A 26,841-nucleotide genomic window follows, 5' to 3' on the forward strand; every position below is an offset into this window, starting at 1 on the left:
GCTCCTATCCAAAAATGGACAGACAACACAAACCCAAGAGTCGCTAAAAACCATTGACGCTCTGAATTGCAAATTGACGCTATCTAAATCCATCAAATCTCTGGGGATCACCCTGAACCCAAATCTGAACATGAACCAACACATAAACACACAGCCAAGAGCGTATTCTACAACCTAAAACTCTTACACAAAATCAAACCCTTCCCCCCCCATATGACCTAAAAACCGACACACAAGCGATGGTACAGTCTAAACTGGTTTATGGGAAAGCCACTCTCACTGATAGCACAAAGTCGCACCTAGCCCTATCAAGAGGTACACTAAAAGCAGCAGCAAAGATAGTCACAGGAGTAAAAAGACACAATCACATCTCCCCTCCTTAAAAAATCTTAAGTGTCTCCTGATCAAAGCCTGCTGCAGCTTCAAAACAAAGCGATACCAAAGGGGATGATGGACGGAGCTTTTGAGCAAATCAAACACTCACCCCCTGCCAACTTAGGGCGAACACTGCGCAGACGTGGGTCCCTTGCTCACTTTGCCACTGGATTCAAGATAGCCTGGCTGATGAGGGTTATGAACCCGAAACTGGTCCCAGGATGCTGGTTTCCGGTCCAGGGAAGACATGGCTTGGCAGTTCGGGCTGGACTGTTCCCATGAGGCACAGGGTCAGACTGATTTGCATATCTGAACTGGGGTATTGGAGTGAGCTAAAGAATGATGATGGATTAAACCCAGATCAGTTGATTGGGGGGGAGTGTTTGAATTGCTCAAACGCTCCGTCCATCATCCCCTTTGGTATCGCAGCTTCAAAACAGCCTAGCTCACGCACAAAGTCCTCCAAACCGGGAAATAGGCCTATCTTGCGTACAAACTATCAAAGGCAGCAGACCAGTCAAGAAATCTAAGAAGCACCAATAGTCTTCTGCTGATCCCACCAAAAAACTCAAAATAAGAGCCCTTGCAAGCTACTTTTCGGGCAAAGCTCACAAAATCTGGAACTGCCTCCCAGTCCTGATAAGGACGAACCCCTCCTATATGAGCTTCAAAAGGCTACTAAAAGATCTTCTCCTCAATCAACACCTAGCCTACTACATAATGTAGGCCTGCTCCTCTCCAGAATGTATGTGACCCAACGATGACAAAGTCCGTGATTTCTGAAACTCATGTTTCCTCAATACTGTTACGATCCTGTGTAAAGCTCTCCGATACCCCTGGGTCTTGCAAGGGCTATATAAAAATCTAAATAAATAGGTTTACAAAGCCATCGCAGCCAGCACCTCCCCAATTATCTTGCAGACGAGCTCACCAACGCTGTGGTTCCCAACACACCAGCAACCTCGGCACAATTAGACAAAGAAGTCTAATAAAGGAAAAACAAAACAGGTCTGTTCAATCTATCCACCCAGGATTTGGCACAATATCCCTGGATCCGTCAGGACCAGCCCAATGCTGTCCCAACTTAGGAAAGATTTGAAGGCTCACCTCTTTAAATGAATTAAATAACCAAGGTACGGTCACTCTATTTAAATTGAATCAAAGATTCGAGTTCCAAACCATAGTTGCATAACCCTTCAGGCTATAAAAGGGTCTTTACCCACAAACATTTATAACAAGCTTCATCGTTAAGACTCTTACCCCATAAATGACTTTACATTAGGGTGGCCGCAACAATTGATTTGGGAGCGCCAAGATATTGTAGGGGTGAGAGGAGATCAAAATCACCGAGGATGTAATCAGATATCCATTATTTAATGATGGTCATCCTGGGAAGGTTAAAAACAACTAACTATAGTAGTACCAAGGTGGACGTCCGGGGTGGTAATGTCCTTGTCTATGTGTCACGGCCATTCTGAGTTTCCAAGATGGAAAATGTGACTTTCATCAAGATCAAGGTATCCCTAAGCAATACGAGGAGGAATATACTAACAGTTCCCTGTTTTGGTGTTTTTTTATTTTTATAAAAGTGTCAAACAGCATGCACACACTCATGCAAACTCATAATTGCAGGACACACAGTCACCAATGATGAAGCATAAAACAAAGTTTTGTGTGCGAGGACCCTTTTCCAACCTAAAGGGTTAAGTGAGCAGGTTTTGGAACTTGAATCTTTGATTCAATTAAAATAGAGTTAATTGTTGCATCTGGGAGATGGCAAGGCTCCCCGTTGCTTGTGCCTCCTCTCCTTTAGTTGAAGTATCACCTCTTTGAATGACACAAGCACAATGCCGTACCCAGCAACAACCCACTTTCTTCTCCTATTGCTCGCTGACTTTCAGCTTGCCTTTGACCATGTGTAGTGATTTGCTGCCTTTTGGCTCGATTTGCGCTACAGAAATACAACATCCACACAGACATAACGTTAGCGCATGGCTAATGAAGCAAGGGATTACTCTATAGACATGGACGACAAACTGCATTTCTTTACCAATAGCTATCTCACAGTAGAAGTGCACAATCACTCAGTTCTGCATTTGTGGGCAGCAAGTGACAAGCAATGTTAACAGGCAGTTCACACACCGGCAGACCACTTGATTAAGCTTTGCCTTTCGATTTGAAAACCAGACCTCCAGGGTATGTGCCAAAGTTCCGTCCAGTTGCACAAGGAAAAACACAAACATCCAGAATCTGCAACGCTACCATAAATGGAATGAAGTGTCCCGGAGCAACTTACCTGGCTAAATGTTGGCTTGTTGTGTAACCGTGAACATCGGTCTCCATGACGGCATGCTCCGATTTTGAAATAGAAGGAACAGTTGACTCTGAAGAAGGAAGATGAAACAAATCATTAGGAAAAATATTAAGGTGGGAAACCTAGCACAAACATGAGAAGACTGAAAAGAAAATGCACTGAACATCAAAAAGACTCACCCTAAAAAAATACAAACATCAGCTTCCTTCTCTCAAGCACCAACACACGTTGAGTGAAAGAAAAAGGAGCTTCCCTTCAAAGCATTGCTACAGGAATATTAATAGTTTTTTAAAAGTTTTTTTTTGTTGTTTTTAATAGTTACTAAAATTGTCAGTATGCAGAATATTCCGGGGAGATGCATATGGACCAGGGGTATGGAATTTAATAAAAGATCTTCTTGTCAATGGGACAGGTTGCTCTAGTAAACTACTTGATCTATAACAAAATCCACTTGTTTGTTTGGTGCATTGTAGTGCGGCGACAAATTATGGCAGCAATTTCATTATATAAGACCTCTGATCAAAGCCTTTCTGATTATGCCAGTGCTCATACCATAGTAGTGCTCGAGTACTAGCAATTCTCTTATTTTGCCACCTTTCCACAGTTCTCCATAAGGGGGCTGAAATTTGGGGTAAGCAACAGTTCCCAACTGTTAGAGGGCGCTTTTGAGTCTGTGCAAACCTACTACCTTGCGTGTTTCATCGGTTTTCATCGGCTTGTCTTCAAAAATTCCCCATAGAGAGAAAGGTTGAAAATGACCTCATGACAAGGGCAGAAGTAAACTTATTCCAGGGTTGGGGGAAAACAGTTGGTGGGAAAGTGTACCTATGGATAAGGTAAGACCACTGTCTGCAGTTAAGGTATAATTTGTGTCCATATGTTAATGCGGTTTGAACTTGCATTTATGGTTAACTAATGCAAAGCCTTTATTAGGGTGAGCGCTTTATGGAAATGTTGTAAGCTCGGACTGCACTGACAGTGGTCCCAGTATAAAAAGGAGTACACATGTTTGCAAGGTTTAACTATATGAGGCTACGTATAACTCTCCCAGAATGCTCTCTGATTGGATGAAAATGTTTGCAGAAGCTTGAAAGCAAGATTAAGTCTTTGTTCTAAAATAAAACGTTCACAAAAAACGCAACCACGAAATGAAAAGGTTTTGCTAAGCTAATGTGAGATTTTAGGTTCCATTTCTTTGAAGCATTATTTAGTAAAATATGTGGATGCACGCTACTATTCGCAAGAACATTCAGAATGGAAAATCAGTGCACATTGTGGCAAGAAGATTATAGAAACATGAAAATAATCAATCACTGGCAAATCCAATAGGTCTGACATTAGTGGTCAGCCTTTTAGTTTGTCAATGTGTGTCTTGTTTGGACACGGTTTTTGTAAAACTGTTGTGGGAACTGCCAAGCCCCTAACCATAACAAACACTGACAAAAAAATAAGAATTTATTTTGGTCTCAAAAAGCACACATTGCCACAGAAATCCCTGGCACTGAACAAAACTACTTTGTATGCTCCTTGGTAAAGGACAGCAAAGCCAGCCTACAGTCTGAAACAGAATTTCGTTAAAAACAAAAGGTCTTGGTTAATTCAATACCTATTTAGGGGCCCAATTCTTAAATTAAATCACAATAGTGCACCCAGGGTATATATCCTTGCAGTAGTGTGGATTTATGGCTTTTGTGAATTTGTGAATTCACAGTAATTTTCAAAAGTAGGCCAGGAAATCGAACTTTTTGGATATATTTGCAAACAGCATTTTAGCACGAGCAAATAAGCATGTGTAGATTTGTTAATGTAAAAATCTATTGGGCACTTACAAGTTCACTTTCCCTCCAACATCTTTTTTACCCGACCTTGGAAAAAGTTTTACTTATACCCTTGTCAGGAGTAAATTTCAAGCCTTTCTCAGTATAGGGAAAGATTGGAGAAGTGCTGGTGAAATCCCTTAAAACATGCAAGTTAGTGGGTTTGCATAGGCTCAACAGTGCATTCCAACCCTATTGCTTAACACTAACTGTAGCCCCAGTATGTAGACCTGCGGAAAGGTGGTAAAATAAGGAAATTGTTAGAATTCAAACCCTACTATAGTATTAGCTCTGGCAAATTCAGACAGGCTATTATCAGAACTCTTACATAATGAGGTCGCTGCTATCATTTTTTTGCCGCATTATGTGGCTTCAAAGTGGATTATTTTACAGGACAAGTCGATTTATGAAGCAACCTGTGATTATTTGATTAAAATGCCACACCCATGGGAAGTCTGATTGTAAAGACAGCTTTAACACTGCCCCTTTTTAGACGGGAGCCCTAACATTTAAATATGTGATGGCTGAGGTAGATACCATGAGACCTTTATAATATTCTAAACAGCGTTCAACGTAACTGGGAGCAACAAATACACCATAGTGTGCACCAGTGGTTTAAAAGGAAATACATATAGAACAGGTACTCGCTATTTAGAAGAACTGTTTGCTCCCAAGAAGTGCCATTACTCTCCCATTAAACACACCGCAACAATGCAGAGAAGTGCAGGTGCTTTCCCTTTCAAATTAAGAAAAAGTGCAGGTACTCCGTACCGGACCCTACCTGCCAATTTCAAGCACTGGTGCACACATATTCAAGACAAGGTTCACTTCTGACCCCGGCTCTCTTATTCGTCCCACAAAGGGATGGCTCTCTTATTCGTCCCACAAAGGGATATCTCTCTATGTTCTTTTATCCCTACCTGAAGTGAAGCATAAGCACTAGCCCCTCCAAAGCGAGCAAAATGAGATCTCAGGCGATTTAGGTCTTTCAGATTCAGTGCAAACAATAGATCATTAAAGCCCATGTGTATGATTTGTCCATGATAAAGGCAGTACTTGAATAACTGAATATGAAAGGAAACACCTCCTCCTGGACCACCACACGGAGACTCCATTTAGGTTTCAAACCACATTTCAAGTATGAGAAACATCAAGCACTCCAATCCATTTGTAAACAAGCTCCGTTACATGTGCTAATAAGCTTGGCTGCCATAACCTTATGGACGAAGACTTCAAATCGTCAAAGCTAGCATCAACAAATAGATCATCCGCACTTATAATTGGGTCTTCTGCAGAATCCTGTAACAGGCCTGATTAATTTTGTTATCCAGCATAGTTGTTTGCACATACGGCACCTGATTACGATGTCGGTTGGAAAGCCTCCAACATGGTAGGTTTAAAGTCGGACAGCCATATTATGATGATATCGGTCGGAGTTTAAACCGGTTGAGGAATCCGACGCTGTTCCAACAGTCAGTCAGAAAGCCCTCATAATCCCTAAAGGACAGCGTTCCGCCATTGGAATTATGATAAAAGATGGAGCCATTTAAATACATGTTTAATAAATTAGGCATATGAAAATAAGGAGTATGCAGTTCCTCAGAGTAAGGGGAGAGTGAAAGTGTGGAGAGGAGACCGTGTGGAAGAGGGATTCCTCTAGTCGGAACTAGGGTCCTCACACACCCAGCAAGCTAGGTGTCATGCTTCATCATATGGACCTGCTCCTCGTCGGGCCGGCGCTGCAATGCCCGACGGGCACCCTTAAAGGGGCTCTTTAGCAGAGATCTTCTGTTCCTGGCCATATGGTGTAGTGTGTGTGAGAGGAGTCTAGTGGTGTAGATGTGAATGCGTGTGTGTGGTTAAAACAAGTTGGATAGTCCAAAAATGGAATTTTATTAGGAGTGGCTCTCCACTTGATTAAAACAAAACAAAGACAGAGTGGCAGCTGGCTGACGTTATGGTTCAGCTTAGCTATGCTCTTCTGTGATGGTCAACATGTTTCATGCCTGGTGGTCCTAGTGATCCGTGGCAATTCTTCAGGACCTAATGAACTGTCAACTATCTACACACTGTGGAAAGTACAATTGTTACCTGCCACACGTATTATGGGAAACGATCGCCATATGCCTACCCTGGCGCCACTCGAACCGGTTCGAGTGGCGCCAGGGTAGGTTTACGGCCCATCCCGGTAGCAACCTTAAAGACACCAGAATCTTGGTGTCCCGGTGGCGCCACGGACAGGAGCAGGGATACACACCCCAATAGGTCCCCTTAGACATATGGCGAGATCGTTACCCATAATACGTGTGGCAGGTAACAATTGTACTTTCCACAGTGTGTAGATAGTTGACAGTTCATTAGGTCCTGAAGAATTGCCACGGATCACTAGGACCACCAGGCATGAAACAGGTTGACCATCACAGAAGAGCATAGCTAAGCTGAACCATAACGTCAGCCAGCTGCCACTCTGTCTTTGTTTTGTTTTAATCAAGTGGAGAGCCACTCCTAATAAAATCCAATTTTTGGACTATCCAACTTGTTTTAACCACACACACGCATTCACATCTACACCACTAGACTCCTCTCACACACACTACACCATACGGCCAGGAACAGAAGATCTCCGCTAAAGAGCCCCTTTAAGGGTGCCCGTCGGGCATTGCAGTGCCGGCCCGACGAGGAGCAGGTCCATATGATGAAGCATGACACCTAGCTTGCTGGGTGTGTGAGGACCCTAGTTCCGACTAGAGGAATCCCTCTTCCACACGGTCTCCTCTCCACACTTTCACTCTCCCCTTACTCTGAGGAACTGCATACTCCTTCTTTTCATATGACTAACTGGGCACGTATGCTGGACCTCCTGTAAAAAAGCCCACCAGTCCCCCTTTTGATAATATAATAAATTAGGCATGTCATATTTTGAACTGCTTCCACAAATCCTCAGTAAATGGGGCAACAAGACCACTCACAAGTAACCCCAGGTCTCCTGACGAATAGCCATTCCACCTAGGAGGCCCTATTTACATTTTAACTATTTTTATCCAATGGCCATCCGTTAATAGAGGGAGAGTTACAGTTTCATTAAAAACAATAACTACACTTGAAAGCCTTTCTGTAAAGCTAACTGGTTTATGATGTTTTGGAAAGATACTGAAAATCTAGTTCCTTGCAAAGTAAAGCAGAAAATTATGAGACCTTCTGCGAATATATAGTGACTAGACCTGGTTGCTCCTCTTAAGAATCATAAGAAAAAGGGCAGACCTTCCGCACCGTGGTATAGCGAATCACTGAGAATTTTAAAGATGAGCTGTAAGTCAGCAGAGAGAAAATGGAGGAAGGGATATTCAGAGGAAGACAAAACCGCCTGGAAAGAGGCAATAGCTCACTTCAAAAAAAGAAATTGGCAGAACTAAAGCAGAGTACTTTGCAGACCTGATCTTAAGGTCCTCAAATAGTGCCAGAAGCATCTTTAAAATAGTGGGGGACATTGCCAATCCAGAGTGCACCAAAAATAAGATACAACCCTCATAGGATCTTTGTAACAATCTCGCAACTTTCTTCGAGGAAAAGATCACCTCTATTCTCGCGGGTCTGGGGCAGAGTAGTCCACGCACCGAGGGTAGCGACGATGTAGAGGCAACAAAAGCACCTCAGGAAAAGGAAAGAGAAAGTATGAGGGAAACCCCCAACTTGTTTGATCACTTTGCACCCCCTTCAGTGGAGGACTTTGCAAGAATAGCACAAAACATCTCCTCAGGCTCACCGTTGGATCCACTGTCACAAAGAATATGGAAAGAGCTGAGTACAGAGTAATTTCCAACTACCAGACAAATCTGTATTCAATCACTGTCCAGTGGTTCAGTACCGGACTGTTGGAAACAAGCGGTAGTGACACCTTTGCTGAAAAAAGCAACATTGGAGCCAGGCTGCCCCAAGAATTATAGACTAATCTCCCTGCTGCCTTACACAATAAAGATCATAGCTAGAGATCAACCGGGGTATACCCAATTAACCATTTATAAACCTGGGTAAAGGACGTAGTTTTATACAATCAGAAAATGGTATAAAGGAATAAATACAAAAATATTTTTGAGTAGAGCACATTTAATTACTCTCTCTCTAATTATCACTTTAGACAAATTATATCAAAACATATTTACACTCTACATAGATAATGGCACCATTAGTGTGACAAAAGAACGATGGATTTAACCCAGATCTCTTGACTGGGGGAGAATGTCTGCATTGTCAGCATTCCGTCCATCATTTGTTTGTTGTAACGCTTTTCGCCCTAAGTGGGATGGGTATTCCCAGACGTGGGACCCGTGCTCACTACGCCACTGGAGTCAAGCTATCCTGGCTGATGACGGCTGATAGCCAGAAACCGGTCCTAGGATGCTTGATTCCGGTCCAGGGAAGACATGGCTTGGCAGTTCGGGCTGGACTGTTCCCATGAGGCACAGGGTCAAGACTGATTTGCATATGGCCATGTCTGAACTGGGGTGGCGTAGTGGGCAAAAGAACGATGGATTTAACCCAGATCTCTTGACTGGGGGAGAGTGTATGCATTGTCAGCATTCCGTCCATCATTTGTTTGTTGTAACACCATTAGTGTGGCAGCGGGACTTATCTGCGAGATGTGAGTACTTGGTAGCCCTGCTGTGCACGCTTGGTTCTTTTCTGCGTCTCCATTGAGTGGAGCTTCTGGGCATGTAGCTACTATTATCTTTACTCTCCCTTTTAACTTTAATGGTGAACACCTGGTGGAGTGGTCTAGTTCCTTTCTCTTTTTGAGTTTTCCTTTTGACTTTACACGAGGTGTGCATTGGGTATTGAATAGATATTCTTTATTTTGTGAGTGGTAGTAGGAGTGCCGCCGGCGCACTGGTGATTAGAGGGCTCTTTGGGCAGCCACTATTCTTAACCATCTTATTTCTAACGCCATGGAGGGTTGAAGTAATACCATTATTATTTTTTGTAGTGTGTGTACAGTAATGTGTTAACCCTGTCCTGAGGAGGCCGAAGAAGGATTAAGGCCGAAACGTGGTCGCGTAGACATTTCAAAAGGAGGAGCCGCTGAAAATATAGTGATGAATTGACATTGCATGATGGCACACTGGGATGGCCTACACTAATTAAAAGACTTTAAGTGTACTATCTGGACTACCGCTTAGTGGTCCTTCCAGAGCTGTAAGGAGGACACTAGTGGAAATTATTTTGTTTTGGGGTTATTGTATTATATATTGATGTCTCTTTGTACGTTGTGATTTATGTCATGTTATTGTGTATGTACATTTTTTGTGTATACATGCATTGCTTTCTTCTTGACTAGGTGCCATTATCTATGTAGAGTGTAAATATGTTTTGATATAATTCGTATAAAGTGATAATTAGAGAGAGAGTAATTAAATGTGCTCTACTCAAAAATATTTTTGTATTTATTCCAATAAAGATCATAGAGCGGGTGGTCAGTAAAGCACTCTCCCAGTTCCTGGAAACTAATGAGATATTGAAGGATGTGCAATTTGGCTTCCGTCCTGGGCGTGGTACGGAGACTGCTCTGGTAGCCGTATTGGATGATCTTCGAATGAGAACGGACAGGGGACAGTCAGCAATACTGATCCTGCTTGACCTGTCCGCCTCTTTCGATACAGTTAACCATGAGATACTTCTGGCCAGGCTCAAGGACGTAGGGATAGTGGGTACAGCATGGAAATGGTTTCAATCGTACTTATCCAAGAGGCGACAGGCAGTGGCTCTCTCACCATTCCAATCTGAGTTTACTAACAACCCACACGGTGTGCCTCAGGGATCCGCTATTAGCCCTATAATATTTAACATATATTTGAGACCATTGCTGACTGACATTAAAGCTCATAACGTTAGCCTTATTAATTATGCCGATGACACGCAGCTCATCCTGTCTTTGGAGGGAGACCATTTCACCTCATTGGAAGATTTCCACACCTGTATGAAGCATGCCTCTGGCTGGCTGAGAGAAAACTCTTCAATTGAATGCAGACAAGACAGAGATCTTGTGCTGCGCAGCAGGTAAAGTTCCCCGCCCACTACCAGATGATTTCTGTCCTATACCGACCGATACTCCTCTGAGATCTTCAGAGACAGTGAGTAACTTAATAGTCATATTTGATGATAAATTGAGCCTTGAAACCCAGATTAACAAGACTGCTGGTTGCTGTTTTGCTCTCATCAAGGTGCTCCGAAAGATCCTACCAATATTACTATCACAGGCCAGAGCACTGGTAGTTAGAAGCGTTATTTTAAGTAGACTTGACTACTGTAACGCACTGCTACTCGAGTCTCCTAAGTACCTAATTGAAAGACTGCAGAGGGTCCAGATGACGGCAGCCTAACTGGCTTTAGCAAGACCAAGATATTCATCCGCCTCACAGGCGCTGGCAGAGCTAAACTGGCTTCCAGTGTCAGAAAGGATAACGTTTAAATCTCTCTGCCTAGTGTTCAAGGCTCTGCATGGTGTTGGACCCAAACCCATGCAGCACAAATTTGCATGGTATGTCCCCACCCGGATTTTATGTTCATCCTCAGCCAATTTGGTCAAGGTGCCCAAATTCAGAAAGACAACTTCGGGTGGGAGAGCTTTTAGCATTGCGGCAGCAAAGCTCTGGAATACGCTTCCCACCAATATCAGACAGTTAGAGGATCTGATGCCATTTAGGATAAGAGTCAAAACTTTGCTCTTTCCAAGAGAATGAAATCTATCGGCTCCCCTCGATCAGTCTATTCAGGGCGGCTTTGTCCATTCACGGCTGACCTGAGCACATGTTAAGCAGAGCCAGGATACCCTGCGCTTTACAAGTGACCGATACAATACAATACCAATTACACCTAGATCCCATTTGGGGACGTGGGGTCATTTTTCTGATGCTATCCCAGCCTGGCAGTACCGAGCCATCCTGGGAATACTGTGCCTACACGACCACAGCCAAATGATCAACTGCAAGACTGGAACTAGGAGATTCACAGCAAAGCACTGCCATCATTCATTTTATTTAAACTATCAAATGCACAAAGGTGCATTAGTGGTATAGACAGGCATTCCTCCAAAATATGGCTGTCTACTAAGATACATTTGGTCATTAAGAATAACCCACCACCCCGGGTTTGTTTACTCCTTCGATGCGAGGAGCACATGTTACTGCCATTAACCCCCTCTGCCTTGTGGGTGTGATGTTTTTCGGGTTTTCGTTTTTTCAAAATATGAAACCTTTCTTTGCTTGTCTATGGACTGCGGCTGCGGCCGGCTGAGTTGATTAGCACTCCAGTAGCTCTTTTGTTGCTTTATCGATGTGAATGTTAAGCTGTGCCTAAGTCTACACTGTGCATTAGCGGCCGGCCTGTTGGTTGTAGGCCCATACTTGTTTGTCTCTGAAACTGCAATAAAGGTTTTTCAAAAAAAAAAACAAAAAAAAATGAATAACCCACCAGATCTTTGTATTGCAAGGTAGCCAACAAGAAAGAAATTAGTGACAAAAGTTCTTATACTGCTGGGGAAAAGGAAATATTACACCCAGTTGTTATTTTTGAAAATCACTCATAGTGTTGGTCATGCACATTAGCACACACAGCGTTTCTCTTGCATCTTTAAAATGCAAATAATGCACACCGAACAACCGATTTCTTTTCATTTCAATTAGGCTCACTGCAAGAAGTGGGGTTATTATTTGAGGAAAGCGAGTACCCACTCAAATCACAATCCTTGTCACAGACAAACATGTCCAACTAACACAGAGGCCTACATGCCCACCTGCAAAATTACACCAGATTCAAAGGACAGAAGACATTGACCCACCAGCAACTGCCATATGTTTCCAAGCCTGAGTATGGCAACCCCAATATTAGGTGTTCCGGAATGTGATCTTCAGTGGTTTAATAAAACAAGGAGTGGCAAAACGTATAGGGCTGGCTTGTAATTTGAGCTCCATTTAAAACATTTTAAAAAGCATGCTCCATTGCGAAAAGCAGAACATACTGTTTTCTGTATACAATATATCTACAGGGTAAATCATTTTATGTCTGGTGATTCAGGGTGCCTTTGTGGATAAAATAGTCCCATCGGAGTCAGAATGATGCACTAAACAGCCATTAGCATGAGGTGAGAAGGCAATACTCCTCCGGGCAGAGCCAAAGCCCAGTATATGTATATTTTAAAGAGCTGGTGACAATGTTTGTACAAACAGTGGCCCAGTCAAGCCAGACAAATAATAGGAGTGAATTTAGTCCAAGTTTTATCACAAAAGGGGACACTTTGATTCGGAGATAATTCGAAATATAACTAGTAAACAGCATTGCTTTTCACAACAACTGTATGTGGTTTCTACTCAGTCAGAAAAAGACATAGAACAGGGTGCTTTTCAATCACTTATCAAAACAGCCTTTACCACTGTAAACCGAAAGCGGCAGCTTGGAGAGCTTGTACGGTTCAATGACATCAAAGAGAAGGACATGACAAGAACAGGTGAGAACACCAAGTGAACCGAGTGATGCGATAGGAGAGAGAACAGGTCATTGTGGCCAGTCAGAGCCCAACAATTCACTGGCCTTCCTACCACAAAACAAATGAACAGCAGCAAGTATCCAGGGAAACCACAAAAGTACTTTCATGCAGGAGGTGCCTCTCATGCTCACTGAAGAAACTCTCACTGTAGTCAAACGTGTGTAGCAGTCAGTGTAGGGTTAGAAAATGAAAGTAGACTGATAAAGCAGGAGCAATTACGACAGACCTGAGCACATGTTGGCTGTCAGATATACTTTTCCTTTTTCCATAATTATCAAAATGTAATTTATTCTCCTACCACCGGATTTAAGAAAGCAAACTCACAGAAATGGGGTATATATTTTGTTCTTCCTTTACCAGCCACAATATATATTACAAAATACATATTGTTAGAAATGGGATTTCTGGTTGGCTAGAGCTTGCGCCAAAGCCAGGCAGAAACCACCACTCTAAGTCAGGGCTGGGGAGTTACACGCCAAAGATAACCCCTGCTCACCCCCTTGGTAGCTTGGCACGAGCAGTCAGGCTTATCCCGGAGGCAATGTGTAAAGCGTTTGCGCGCGCACCCAGCAACAACACCCAAGGCCCACCACAAAAGAAACTCCACACAAGGTATATATAAAAATAGCCTTTGTATTATACCAAAACACATTAGATAATATTCACACAATTTACACTGTGCCAACTGGCACTGGGCGGAATTTACAAGGGACTATTTACACGGGACAGGGCCACATGGACCACTGTCAGAATCAAATCAAAAAATCAGCTTTATTCGGTAAGTTGGTTACAGACCATAAAAGCAAGTACAATGTTACATTTCAACAATTATACAATAAAGATCATATGAGTTAAAAACAAACAGAATTTTAAAAGGCTCTAATGAGAGCAAACATTTAAAATATGTGCAAAGTAGTGACCTTATAAGGTGTGAAAAAACAAAGATCATTTATGATTGTGTATTTATAAGATAATAGGATATACATAAATAACCACAAACACAAGAATTCATTAAATAGTGTCGCTATAGTTTAAGAAATCATGAGTAATAAAGTTTATGAATCTTTGAAATGGGAGAAAAAGATAACGCCCCAACTGCAAAACTAGGATGCTTTGGGGGATATACCCAAAACAACGTTTGGTATCTTATGATTACAATACTCCAACTTGAAATCTATAGTTGTAATAAGTCTTCTTTGCGCAGTTTTGAAGAGGGGCAAGAAAACCTTGTAGAAAAATATTAACAATAATAACGTACAATTTGATAAAAAATAATTCCATATAAAAAATTATCATCAATACAGTTTAGAAATATATTCTGGCATTTAACCTCAGATAACCAGCTGTATATCCTCAAAGATTTTTCCTGTGATGAAAGATACATTTAAGAAAAGTACTAACAGATAGGCAGACAAATTCAGAATCCAGGAATTGCAGCCATAACATGGCTGGGCGACACTTCTTGAAACCTAACCGTTTCAGTACGGGGACTAACCAAAGTTTGCGATGTGGGGTATAATATTTGCAAAACAGAATAGTATGCATTGTAGATTGCTCTGCTGTTTCATCGCATGGGCACACCGGCAAAAATTTCTCCCACATATTTTTAGAAGGAAAGGCTACCATCCTATGGAAGATGTTTAGCCTAAATCTGGTCAATAGGAATCGCTCAAACTGTGACTGAACATACGTCAGGTATGGTTCAATCTCCAGAGTTGTCATCACTAGCATGGAGTGACGAACCGAAGGTTTCTGGACCTCTGCGCACATACGTGATTCTTCGACGTGGGACAGTGCCCTTATTTTTAATTCCTTCTTAGGTATTTCAGAAATAAGTTCTGGTGTCAGATAGTATTTACCCAATCCTAGGTCTGTTAAAAAATGTTTTATGTACATCAGCCACTCAATCTTCCCCACGTGGTCCAATGACATGCAATCTACCAGTAACTTCTTTGTGAAGGTATTTTTAGTCGAAGTCCAGACGCGATACCACAATAGGAGTGGCTCAATTTTTGCAAGGTCCTTGATGTGAGAAATACCCAATTCAGTATGGGACGCGAAGGTGGAGACTCGTTTTGGAACCGCCAGAATAAATCTCAAAAAGTTATTTTCTGCCACCTGAAGGGAGCCAGTATTTTTATGACCCCAAAGGCCTGCTCCGTACAGTGCTGTTGAAAGGCACTTCGCTTTGTAAATTCGAAGAAGCTCTACAGCTGGTCTCTTGCCCAATTTTTGTGAGAATTTTATTAGGGCAGCATTTGCCCTAAGAAGGTGGTGTTTACGGGCCTCTATGGCTGGTTTCCAATTTAGCTTCGCGTCCATCATTACTCCAAGATATGGGTATTGGTCCGTTAATTCTAGCCTTTCCTTATCTAAATAGATACTGTTCCCCCTTTTTCTGCCCTGCCCCGCCACCATGACGAACGTTTTTTTTATGTTTATTCGAAGATCTAATTTGGCCATGAAATTTGCGTACCGTTCAGTTGCTTTTTGTAATTCTAGAGGGGTACGTGCAAGTATTACGGCGTCATCCGCGTATAAGAGTGCTGGTATTAAGCGTTCTCCAACTCGTGGGAGGTCCTGAGCCCCCTCTAACATCTCCATCTCAAGACCATTAGTGTATAACGAGAAGAGGAAGGGGGCCAGGACACAACCCTGCCTTACACCACGCTCTACAGCGAATGAGTTCGAGAGTTCTCCCCGGACTCCAAATCGTACCCTGGCAGAGGCCTTCATGTATAATTCACGGAGAAAAGATATCAAGGTCTGGTCCACGCCCATTTTACTAAGAACTATCCATAACTTTGAGTGAGAAACACAATCAAAAGCCGCGGACAGGTCAACATAAACCATATACAATCTACCCCGCTTTGCAGAGACATATTTCCCCATAATTAGGGACAAATTTAGGGCCTGCTCTATTGTCCCAAAGCCCTCCCTGAAACCAAACTGGATATCAGAGAGGACCCCGTCATCGTCCACCCACTCCTGGAGTCGCTGGAGAACCACTGTGCCCAGTACCTTCCCCAGAGAGTCCAGGAGCGAGATTGGACGATAGCAGGAGACATCCTCCCTGTCTCCCTTTCTTAAAAACAGGGACCATAATTGATTGTGTCCAGGATTTAATTAGGCCACACTTCATTACTGCGTCAAATACCCTTTTTAGGATGGGAGTCCACAGTTCTAGATTAGATTTAAAAAAATCCACTGGCACGCCATCCGGGCCAGGGGCTTTCCCACTTTTGCTTGCTTTGACTGCATTGGTAATTTCAGTTAGTGTAATATCTATTGAAATTGGAAAGGAGTTGGGCTGGGTACTACAAACATTGTCTTCTGTGGATTCCACTTCTGGAGTTTTGGCAAAGATTTTTGAGAAGTGGTTTACCCACGTTGGGCCATCAATTGCCACATCTATCATTGGATGGTTGCTATTATCTTGCAAGAATGGCGCCCTGAGCAGTTACCAGAAGGCATCAGTATTTCTAGTCAGGGAACTCTCGTGAAGTTGGTCCCATAATGTTTGTTTCAGTTCTTGTTTCCTGCCCTTGCAAGCTGAGGTGTAGGTTCTTCTTAGCCTCCTAATCTCATCCTGATCTCTAGGGATTTTTGAGAGGGCTTGCTTTAATTTTTTATGTGCTATAGAGCAACTATGGTCAAACCACCCTCTTTTTCTCCTCCCATTACTTTTACACTTTTTAGTTAACTGTTCCTTTACCTTATCTAAAATTTCCCCGAAGTTATCCAAAACCTCCTGGTCCCCCGTGTTGGTATCTAGGCATTTTACTACTGCCTCGTATGTCGCACGGACCACCCTTTTTGTTAAATCTACGGGGTCTATCTTACCCTAGCCATTTTTTTTAGGTATATTTCGTGCTGGGTAAGAATGGAATTTATAGACGAAAGCGGAAACTGACCTTGATCCAAGGATAGAATTATAGTCAGGGCAGCGTGATCACTTAGAGTATTTATAAGAGTCCTAAAATTTCCAACCTTATTTAATAATGAGGCTGTAGCCAATATATAATCGATTGTCGACTCACAGCCCCTTCCCAGATAGGTTGGTTCCAACTGGCCGTTCAGAGAATTTGGGGTATTTAATATTATGAGGCCTAATTCGGACATGGTTTCATTTAGGAAGTTTCCCACCACTGAATGACTAAAATTAATTATTTGACCATCTATTTCATCCACCATCCCGCAGAGATTGGTGTTACTTCTAGTACAGGGGTGATGATTAAAATCACCCCCCCATATAATACTTGGGGGATCCTGGTTTTTTTTCTGTTTGGACCAGGTTACAAGTTTCTTACGGAGAGTCCCTAATATTCCGAGTCTGTCAGTTTCTATCAAATTATCGTATACATTTACGACAAGAATAGTCTTTTTCCCCTCAAATGTTAGTTTTAATATCTGATAGTTTGGTTCTAATTCAAGGGGTGTGATCTCTAGGCCCGGTAGAGTGTTCGCTATGTAGATCACTAGCCCACCTTTTGGTCTACCATGCAAGACAGCTTTTGCTGGAAGAAAAAAGGTTTTATACCCCGTTAAATGTAACTCAGATGTTACCCATGTCTCCTGTAAGCAAATCACATGGTATTCCTGTACATAATTTAGCATAGTCTCATCTATAATTTTTCTCTTGAGCCCCGCGATGTTCCAGAATAAAAATTGTATTCTTAAACTTTTCTGGGTTTCATCAGTTCTTTCAATCTGATCTATTCCTTCTTGGAAGGAGCTCTTTGCGGTAGAATGGGCTCCCACTCTTAGTGTGGTAAATATACCATTTAGTGGATTATCTGGTGGATGGAGTCCATCTTCAGTGGCTAGGCTATATGATAACTCAACCATGGATTCCTGCAAAAGGGGGGTTTCTTCTTCATTTGCAGATGGTAGGTCACCTAATACATCTTGCTCTCTATCTTCTAGGGTTTTACCGATGTCATCCCCTTCCACAATTATAGGATCTTGTACAATACAGGGCTCTAAGGGAGACCGTCTTTGCGGGACTCTCCAGTGCCATCTAAGTCAGTCAACTTCATCTAATCCAAAAATAGAGAAACGATTGTATGTGGGCACGTTAAATCCATAATATGAGGGAAAATTATAGTTGTTACTATGGAACTCCCTATGTGACTGGGGATAAGGGCAATAATTGTCCATATTTTGGCGCAGGAGTCGTGGACCCACTTCCTTCCAGTCCAAATAGGAATTTTTTTGCTGGAATAGATTTTGAGTGTAAGGTTGGGTCTCCTGGATAGAAATAGCTAACGTAGTGGGTGGAGATAGAGGCTCCTCCTCTTGTTTCATACCAGTCTCCGATACACCTTACTGCTCTATGGTCTTTGAAGTTTATAATTATCACGTCACCAGTTCTGTCTTTGGGTCTTGATCCCACCCAAATTGCTCGTCTCACTGTCAAAATTTCTCCATTGACATGGGCTGGTAATGGTCTATTCAGCTCAAGCCAATGGATAGTTTTATTTTTTAGGGCATGATGATCCTCTCTGACCCCCTTTGCAAGCTCTGGTACCCCAGCCATAATAATCGTGTAAGGGGCCGATTGTGGTGGTAAGTCTACTATTCTTTTTATTTCTCCAGATAGCTGAGTAGGTGGTAACATTCCCTTATCGCTCCCAGCTGCTTCATTTGCTGGTTGAGAGATTTTATCTGCTAAAGGATTTTTGGTAGGTTCATTCTTATCCCCTTCCCTTTTGTTACTAGATAGGACAGTCTCCCTATTTCCCTGAGAGTTAGCTTGAGGGGAAAATTTCTCCTTACTAGTTTTTGATTTGTCTGTTTTAAACAGAGCTTTTTTCCCCTGCGTGCTGACTGCTGTTGCAGGCGCTATACTTGTGGAAGAGTGCCGTATTGACAAAATAGGAAGTATTGTATGATTACTATCAATATTTTTGTCATAAGTGCTTTGCAGTTTTGTCAGGACGGCAGTATTCCCTTCTATTTTACTGCCCAAACTATCTAAATGTGTACTTATCATTCGTGTTCTCTCTAATAGGGGGAGTAAGAGGGATTTCATTAGAACCTCTAATTTATTAATAAAATCTACTTCTAGGTGTAAGGTGTTTAAGGGTTCTGGGAGATTAGAAGTAGCAGGTAGGTTATTTATCTCTATGGGAAGAGAGGGTCCAGCCGGCTTGGAAGATCTTGTATTATGAGGAGCAGAAGAACTGATTTTTTGTATTTTCGTAGAATTTATCGCAGACGAAGACCCCCTTTTTTTCCTTGTTGTTTTTTTTTGTATTATTTTTTTTCCTCTATAATGCTGATCTAAAGACAGTGGGGAAGCTGAGAATAATTTGGGAGTATTCGATAAACCAGATGTATTTGAAGAGGATAAGGAGGAGTTTGTGATTAGCACAGTGGTAGCGTTAGTGGTGGATGGTGTGTCATCATCATTCTCCGCCCTTAAGGCTGTTAAGGGAGTAAGGCCCTGAGCTAAGTCCAAATGTGTCCTCCCTGGAGAAACAGCTTGCGCTAATGGCCCCAGGGAGGAACGTTTCCCAGTTAGTAGGTCTATTGAAAGGCGCTTTTCTGTATCTGCTATTTCTTTTTCAAGTACATTGGAGACCCTCTTAAAAAATTGGTCAATTGACCCAGTAGCAGTTCCATGTAATGTATTTACCGTTATAGTGCGGGATTTACCCTTTTGTTTAGACATGATGGAGTACTAGTTCACAAGTATTATGATGAGGGTTATCCAAGAACAAATACGCAGATACAATACAAAGATGATATACACGTTAAGAGAGAGAGACGGTATGGTGTGAGGTAGATCCAGTGCGATATTTAACAAGTCAAAAGAACGGTGACACCAAGTCCATAAGGCAGTCTTACCGCGTTGTAAATGATAGAGGGATGGCCCGTCCCGTCCCTCGTCGTCCTTTGACGGACTTAGACGGCCCGCCCTTTGCCCGGGCTTCGCCCGGCGCGACCCGCACACGTCCCGCGAAGCGGGCCTCTCCGATGTTTATGGGCACCACCTGGCGCTCTCCGCGCGTCAGCTCAACGCGCCGCCGCTGAGGCTGCCGGGAATTTGAGTCCCGGGGCGGCAACACGATGGATTGAAGCTGCTGGTGCTGCTGTGGTCAGTGTTGGCCCCCGTATGACACCTGGCGGTGGCGGCAGTAACAATAGCGATGTGGACCAGGCAGTGTAGGTTCTACTGCTTTCCCGCAGCTCCGCCGGCCTCTCCGATGTTTATGGGCACCACCTGGCGCTCTCCGCGCGTCAGCTCAACGCGCCGCCGCTGAGGCTGCCGGGAATTTGAGTCCCGGGGCGGCAACACGATGGATTGAAGCTGCTGGTGCTGCTGTGGTCAGTGTTGGCCCCCGTATGACTCCTGGCGGTGGTGGCAGTAACAATAGCGATGTGGACCAGGCAGTGTAGGTTCTGCTGCTTTCCCGCAGCTCCGCCGGCCTCTCCGATGTTTATGGGCACCACCTGGCGCTCTCCGCGCGTCAGCTCAACGCGCCGCCGCTGAGGCTGCCGGGAATTTGAGTCCCGGGGCGGCGACGCGATGGATTGAAGCTGCTGGTGCTGCTGTGGTGGTCAGTGTTGGCCCCCGTATGACTCCTGGCGGTGGCGGCAGTAACAATAGCGATGTGGACCAGGCAGGGTAGGTTCTGCTGCTTTCCCCAGTCAGAATCAGCACAAATCACCAATTGTACATGTAGAACATATACTAACTGTAACACAAATTATCACTGTAGAGCACAACCAGTAACTACTGGCGCAATAATGACCTCAGCGTCATCACACTAGTATCAGGTATTAAACCTATCCTGCATCCATCACAGGGGCATAAACACATTATGCAATTTCTCATTAGTCTACCGCATTAGACCTAACCACCCAAGTATAACTACACCAGGGGCGTACATCACGAAGGGAAGTACAATCTCCCTAACATCAACCAAAACAGGTAAAACAACCTCCTATGCAGAAATCATATCTAGAGGTATAAAATACAGGGTGCGCAAAACATACTATACACAGTACATTTCCTAACACCATAAGCATTAATATGAATCACAATGGTTGCGCCAGAACCTAAACGTAGCAGCTGCCCACTACTTGCTGGGCAGCTGGGGACCAGCACAGGGCCTAAACGCTGCAGCTGGCACTAAGTGCTGCGCAGCTGGGGGAGTAAAATGAGGCTTGGGCTCTCAATGGCCCTTGAAATAGCGTCCAAAACGTTGGAGCCACCTAGGCTCTGAAAACAACATGACCCCAGTACTGTGGAGCGCACTGGCGCTTTTAACATGGAATGTGTCCCCAACTGGTGGAGCCATCTGGGGCTCTAGAAGTAAATAATGTACCCTGACAAGCATTGGACCCCTCTGGGCCTTCCTAAAATAATCATGGCCTTCGTTGGAGCCACCCAGGCTCTAAAAGTAAGCATGCCCCTCACACGTGGCAGGCATGGGCACCACGGGCCGGTGGGGCAGCGGGAAGACATGCAGCTATGGGCATGGGCACCTCTGTGCCCTTACGTTGGAGCCCTCTAGGCAAAGATATGCAAACCGGTAGAGCGCGCTGGGTCTGGTAATCACTTAGGCCCACGCTCTGCCCCCCCCCCCCCCCCCCCCCCCGGCAGCTCTACTAACCGGGCTACTCTCCGGAGGCGGCGGGGAGATGCGGACTCTTCTTTGCGGTCTGCCGGGGCTCTCCATTTCTCACTGGAGCCTCGGCGGGCTTCATCGGTGCGGCGGGCGGGGCTCTCTCTCCCTCTCGAGAGCCTCGCTGGCAGCAGCTGCATTTCCCTGTGGCGCGGGGCTTCCCTTCACCTCGGGGAGCCCCGCGCTGCCATCGGCCATTCACCCGAGTCTCCCCCCCCCAACCCCCCGGCATGGCACGGCTTCCCCCAGGCCGGAGGAAGCGGAAAGGGAATCCCCCAGGCCCCGCCCCCAGTCAGGCGGCGCGGGTCTGACTTCTGTTTTTCTTGCGCGAGGGCCGCGGCAGTGATCTCTCGATGTCGGCAATATGAGGGGTAGGCTCCCTCGGTACTCAAAGTCTAAAGCGGGGTGGGCACCCGCCTCGATCATGGGCAAAGTCGCCGGGTGGGCACCCGTGCACAAAAACATTCAAATCAGCGGCAACATGGGGGATGAGCTCCCGCCTCTCTCCCCTCCAGCAGGGGGGAGGAATCCCTACGTCGGGACTCCCCCGGGGAAGGTTGCAGTGCCGCGCTGCGGAGCCCCCGCGCTCCTCCTCAGCTGGGCAAATTACAAGCAAACATCAAGCACTCCTCCTCAGGATCGCTAAGCGCTTCCCAGACGCTGGGAGGCTCCATCAAGCCTTGGTAAAGGAAAAGCAAAGTAAAAGGTCCAGGAAGTCCATCTGGCATCCAGTGGCTGGGCAGGGCCCAGGGAGGCAAGCCGTCCCCTGGGCCCCAGCAGCAGCACGCCCCTGGTTGTTTCAAGTCAAGCACAAGAACATTTTCATGGGGTCACAGCCCTTCTTTTATACACCAAATCCTTTGTCTCCAAAGGTGCAGGGAAGGGGCGAACCAGATGCAACTGGTTCCTGAGCACTTTGCTTTGCTCAGCCCCTCTCCCTATTCACAGGACAGGCCAGGGACATTAGACGCACCACAGGGGGTGGAGCCAGCATTGTGTGGGGAAAGCCCAGTCCTATTCAGGTCCCAGGTGTACTCCTCCCTGCCATCAACATGCAGCTCTCTCCATTCACCACCGGGGCAGACCCATCCTGACTCCTGGAGCCAGACACACCAGCCAATCGCAAGCCAGACAGTCACTGCACATTTATGCCAGCGTCTAGAAGTGGCACTTCTACACTAGCCACAGTAACGCCGCACACATCATCGCGCAGCATTTAATCTCACGAGTTCGCACATACCAAACTCGACCCTGCACTCCCCACACATCAGGAACTACCATGAAGAAGCACACTCCCCATGCATTCCTATGGGAGGGCAGGTCAGTCTCATTCAATGTAACCCAGAGCGCACGCACTTTCCACTGGGACACAGTGTGAAAGCGCCTAGAGGCCTAAATCCATTAATACACCATAGGGAAAAGGCTAGGATAATGCAAAAGTTCCAGGGGTGAACTTGCCAAAAGGGCCAAGTCCAACACATATATACAAACAAATAACCTAGTTACAATTTTGCATGATCCTATGGTATAAGCAAATATATATAAGCATTGCTATGACCACTAAATTCCATGTGTTAGCATCCCACAGATCAACTTAAGTAAAAGTCTATTTTTTGCAGACAAGCCATTTGGAAATAGGTGGCCATGTTGTCGTGGGTCTACCCAGTGACAACGCGAGACTTAGTCTGTGGAACAGTTTGGCCTAAAACTTGTGAATTAGAAACCTCAATACATACATAGAGTCTATGTTCATAAGGAGAACAAACGGAATCAGTACAAAAAACAGTAATGTCTTTAACACCTTAATGCGAGATGTTAGCAATAATACATCTGACATTAGTGCGCAGGTAAAACATAAGTATCACACTGCAATCATTACAAACATCCATTACTAGGATACCAGCCAGGGAATCAAGAATTAAGCACTATCCATATGAAAATATGACATTTTTACTCACAATGTTTTTAATGTTTTGCTTAGATTTCAATCACATTGCTTACAAATTTCCGCAGTAGGAAAATTGCATCTGCTGATCTATCTCAGTGGTGCTGGCCATGTATATCAGCTGGTAATACAGATCCATGAGTAAAGAACCCCAGTGAAGAGGTGCACTAAACACGTGTTAGCTTCTTACAATAGCAAATTGGCTCAGAGAATTAATGTATCTGGACCAGTGCAATGTTGGTAATCTCTACCCCGGAGCCCAAAAACATTAGTGGTGAATGAGTATAGGGAAATATGAATTCATTGGAGTGATGCACATGTGAGTCTGTTACTTGGATTCTAAAGAATAATGGAGGGATAGAAGAGGGAAGGGTTTAGTAGGAGGAGGTTTGGGATGAGCAAAAGGAGGAATAGAGGAGAGAACAGTCTCTAGAAAAGTATTAGGGAGGTCCTAGTTGTAAAATGAGGTCTCAGATGAGTCCAATGATGGATACAAGAGGGAAGAATTTATAGAGGGTAGTTCGGGAGATCATACTAGTAAAATGAGGTTTGGCGTGATGCAAAGAATGATAGAGGAGCGAAGAGTCTAGAAAAGGTTATTTTTTAATACCACAGTAGTAGAATGGGATATTTTGGAGATCGTTGGAGAATGAGGTTTGGGATTAGTCAGAGAGTGGAGGTAGAGGATATACTGAGATAGGTATAGGGTGAAACATAGGGTACTGCATTGGAGAGAGGCAAATGGTTTAACAGTAGGAGTAAAATATATAGATACATAAGTATATGGAAAGTAAACGTGCATGAGGAAGGTAATATATCAAGCTTTATGTTGCATTTATTAAAATTGGGGCTTTCAAGTGTTGCTATACATTAAGCTAATTTGTGCGTTTCTTTTCAATAATTCAATATTTAACTACCCAGAAGAAAACATATAACAAGCATTGGCATAGCCAATAGGTCTCGCCTTTGGGGGGGGGGGATCAGTGGTTCCAAAACTTTGTCAACCCGCGGCTCCCTTGATCCATTGCCCGAGGCTCCCCACTGTTACTTTTTTTGGAGAAGGGGTCTAAGCCGGGCCTCGGGAGCACTTGCATTTGGGATGAAGCTGATGAACGCATTATAATCATATACGAAGGGAGTTTCGCATTACTACGGTGGTGCCTCTAATAAAATATTCCTACTTCTTTGCCCATGTCTTTTTTTAGAGTACCCTCTCAATTTTTTTTTATCCCACTTACAGCGCTAGATAGCACCCCTATGCATTTAGGCCCCATTGCTGAAGTGTTTCTGCGCTTGAAGAATATTTGCATGCACTTCCATTTCTACCCTTGTCATACATGCCAATACACCTGTCTCAGCAGGGCGACGCACGATTTTTTAAACCACATACAGCTTTATTTTTGCTGTCTCTTCCCTAAAATTGCCTTAAAATCAGTGCAAGTAAAATAAATTCCTCAGATTTTTTTTAATCAAATGTCCCTCTTTTTTGCTTCCAAATGTTGGCATTATGCCGTATATGGTGTTTCACTTCCCTGTGCTCAATAAGAGGGCAGGCCTGTCTGGAAATGTGTGTGTACTAAAAGAAATGTGTATGGAACTACCTATGATTCAAGTACAAATGACAATACTTAATAATACTTAGTGTGCTTAATAGACAGGAAAACTGTACTTTCCTGATAACTTGCATTGGTGTAAAATGCATTTGGAAAAAACTAAACTATGAACGAGTCTAACAAAATTAATCAGACATCTTCCGCTTACTTTGGGAGTGTTGGAATGTGGGGATCCAGTGAAATATGGAGGTCATCTCCCTCGACATGCTATCAATTAAGCACTGTGTTTACAGCTTTAGGCTTGTCACTTACAAATCATCAACATCATGCATTTAAGTCAAATTAGTTTAACTGAAGCCAACAACCCCATCAACATTAAATGCATTAAAGTGCTTGGTGCATGGCTCCCCTGGCTAGGTTTGATGGCTCCCCAGTGAGCCACGGCGCACAGTTTGGGAACCACTGGTTTAGCTAGACCTATTGGCTTTGCTAATATGTTTAAGCTGTGTTGTAGATCAGTGTGGCTTGTGTGTAGCAAAGTTATAGTAAAAAGTGTTGTAAGCATTGTTACCTTTTCTATAATTAAAGATATGTATAACTGAACAACCTTATTAAAAAAAGATGATAATTTTTTTTCTTTTTGGGGTGGGGGGGGGGGGGGGGAGGGGATATGTTGGCAACTATTTCCTGCCTGTTCTATTCGTGGTTTTGGTTCGTCTATCCCGACGCATCATGACTGCTCAGTCGAGTCCCTGCCAGTTCTGGCTGCTCGTGGCCGCTTTAGTGACAGCGAAACCACACCAAAGCCTTGTATCCTGTAGCAGTCCCCTGCACCCACGACAGTTCAAGCCCCAGATCACGAAACCCCATTAGAGCGATGGAGCGCATTCATAATACTGAACGGATTTGCAGCTTTCATTGGTGCAGCAGGTGCTGTGGCCCTGGGCAATGGCGCGCAAGGGGCCCACAGCACCCCAATCAGGCCTGTTTTACGACCAAAACAGTTGCGGTGGGAGGAATTTTCCTTGCTTTGCCACTGTTTACTGGTAACGCTGAAATACACGTATAAGTGTAGATAGCCGCACTCAGAAGGTACCGCAAGGAGTCATTAGGTGCTTTGCAACACACCTAAAATATATATATGACTGACGGGAGCTATTACATTGACTTTTCTATTTTTGCCAATGTTAGTCTGCAATAGGTGAGTGTGTGGAAGGGTGGGGGCTGAGTGAGATAAGATTAGGTGGTTTATATTACGAGAAAGAGCCATTGATTCATACATTAGAAAACTTTTGAGGTATTAGAAAAAAAGAGAGGAATAGATGGGGGCGAAGGGGGAGAAGAGGGAAAACGGAGTGTGGGTAGAGAAGGGATGGTGGAGGGAGGCGGACCTCCTGGATAGGACATGCAAGAAGCTAAAGTGTAAATGAGAGAGAGGGTTGGTAGAGAGGCAAAGGTCAAGGAAGTGTATAAGAGGAAGAAGTGGAGAATGAGAGAGGAGGGGAAGAGTTGGTGGTGGAGAGGGGTTAAAAAATGAGAATGGGAGATAAGAAAGGGCAAAAGAGAAGGAAGGTGGAGAGGCAACACTGAAGGGAATTGGAGGAGAAGTGTAGAAATAGTGAAGGGGAGGAGAGGGGCAGAGAAAATGAAGCTGGGGAAGAGTTA

At 44.1% G+C, this 26,841-nt stretch overlaps 1 protein-coding gene across 11 annotated transcripts in view; it reads right to left on the bottom strand.

The window, feature by feature from the left end:
• The window catches only part of U2AF1 (U2 small nuclear RNA auxiliary factor 1), a 174,241-nt gene that overhangs the window by 136,886 nt on the left and 10,514 nt on the right, over positions 1-26,841 (bottom strand). For all 11 annotated transcript variants that reach the window (XM_085620771.1, XM_085620765.1, XM_085620772.1 and 8 more), the window contains exon 2: positions 2,672-2,759. In XM_085620771.1, coding sequence (XP_085476897.1) covers positions 2,672-2,759 — 88 coding nt within the window. The remainder of the gene's footprint in view (positions 1-2,671; positions 2,760-26,841) is intronic.

Source organism: Triturus cristatus, chromosome 8 (assembly GCF_964204655.1).
Source record: "Triturus cristatus chromosome 8, aTriCri1.1, whole genome shotgun sequence".
Taxonomy (NCBI): domain Eukaryota; kingdom Metazoa; phylum Chordata; class Amphibia; order Caudata; family Salamandridae; genus Triturus; species Triturus cristatus.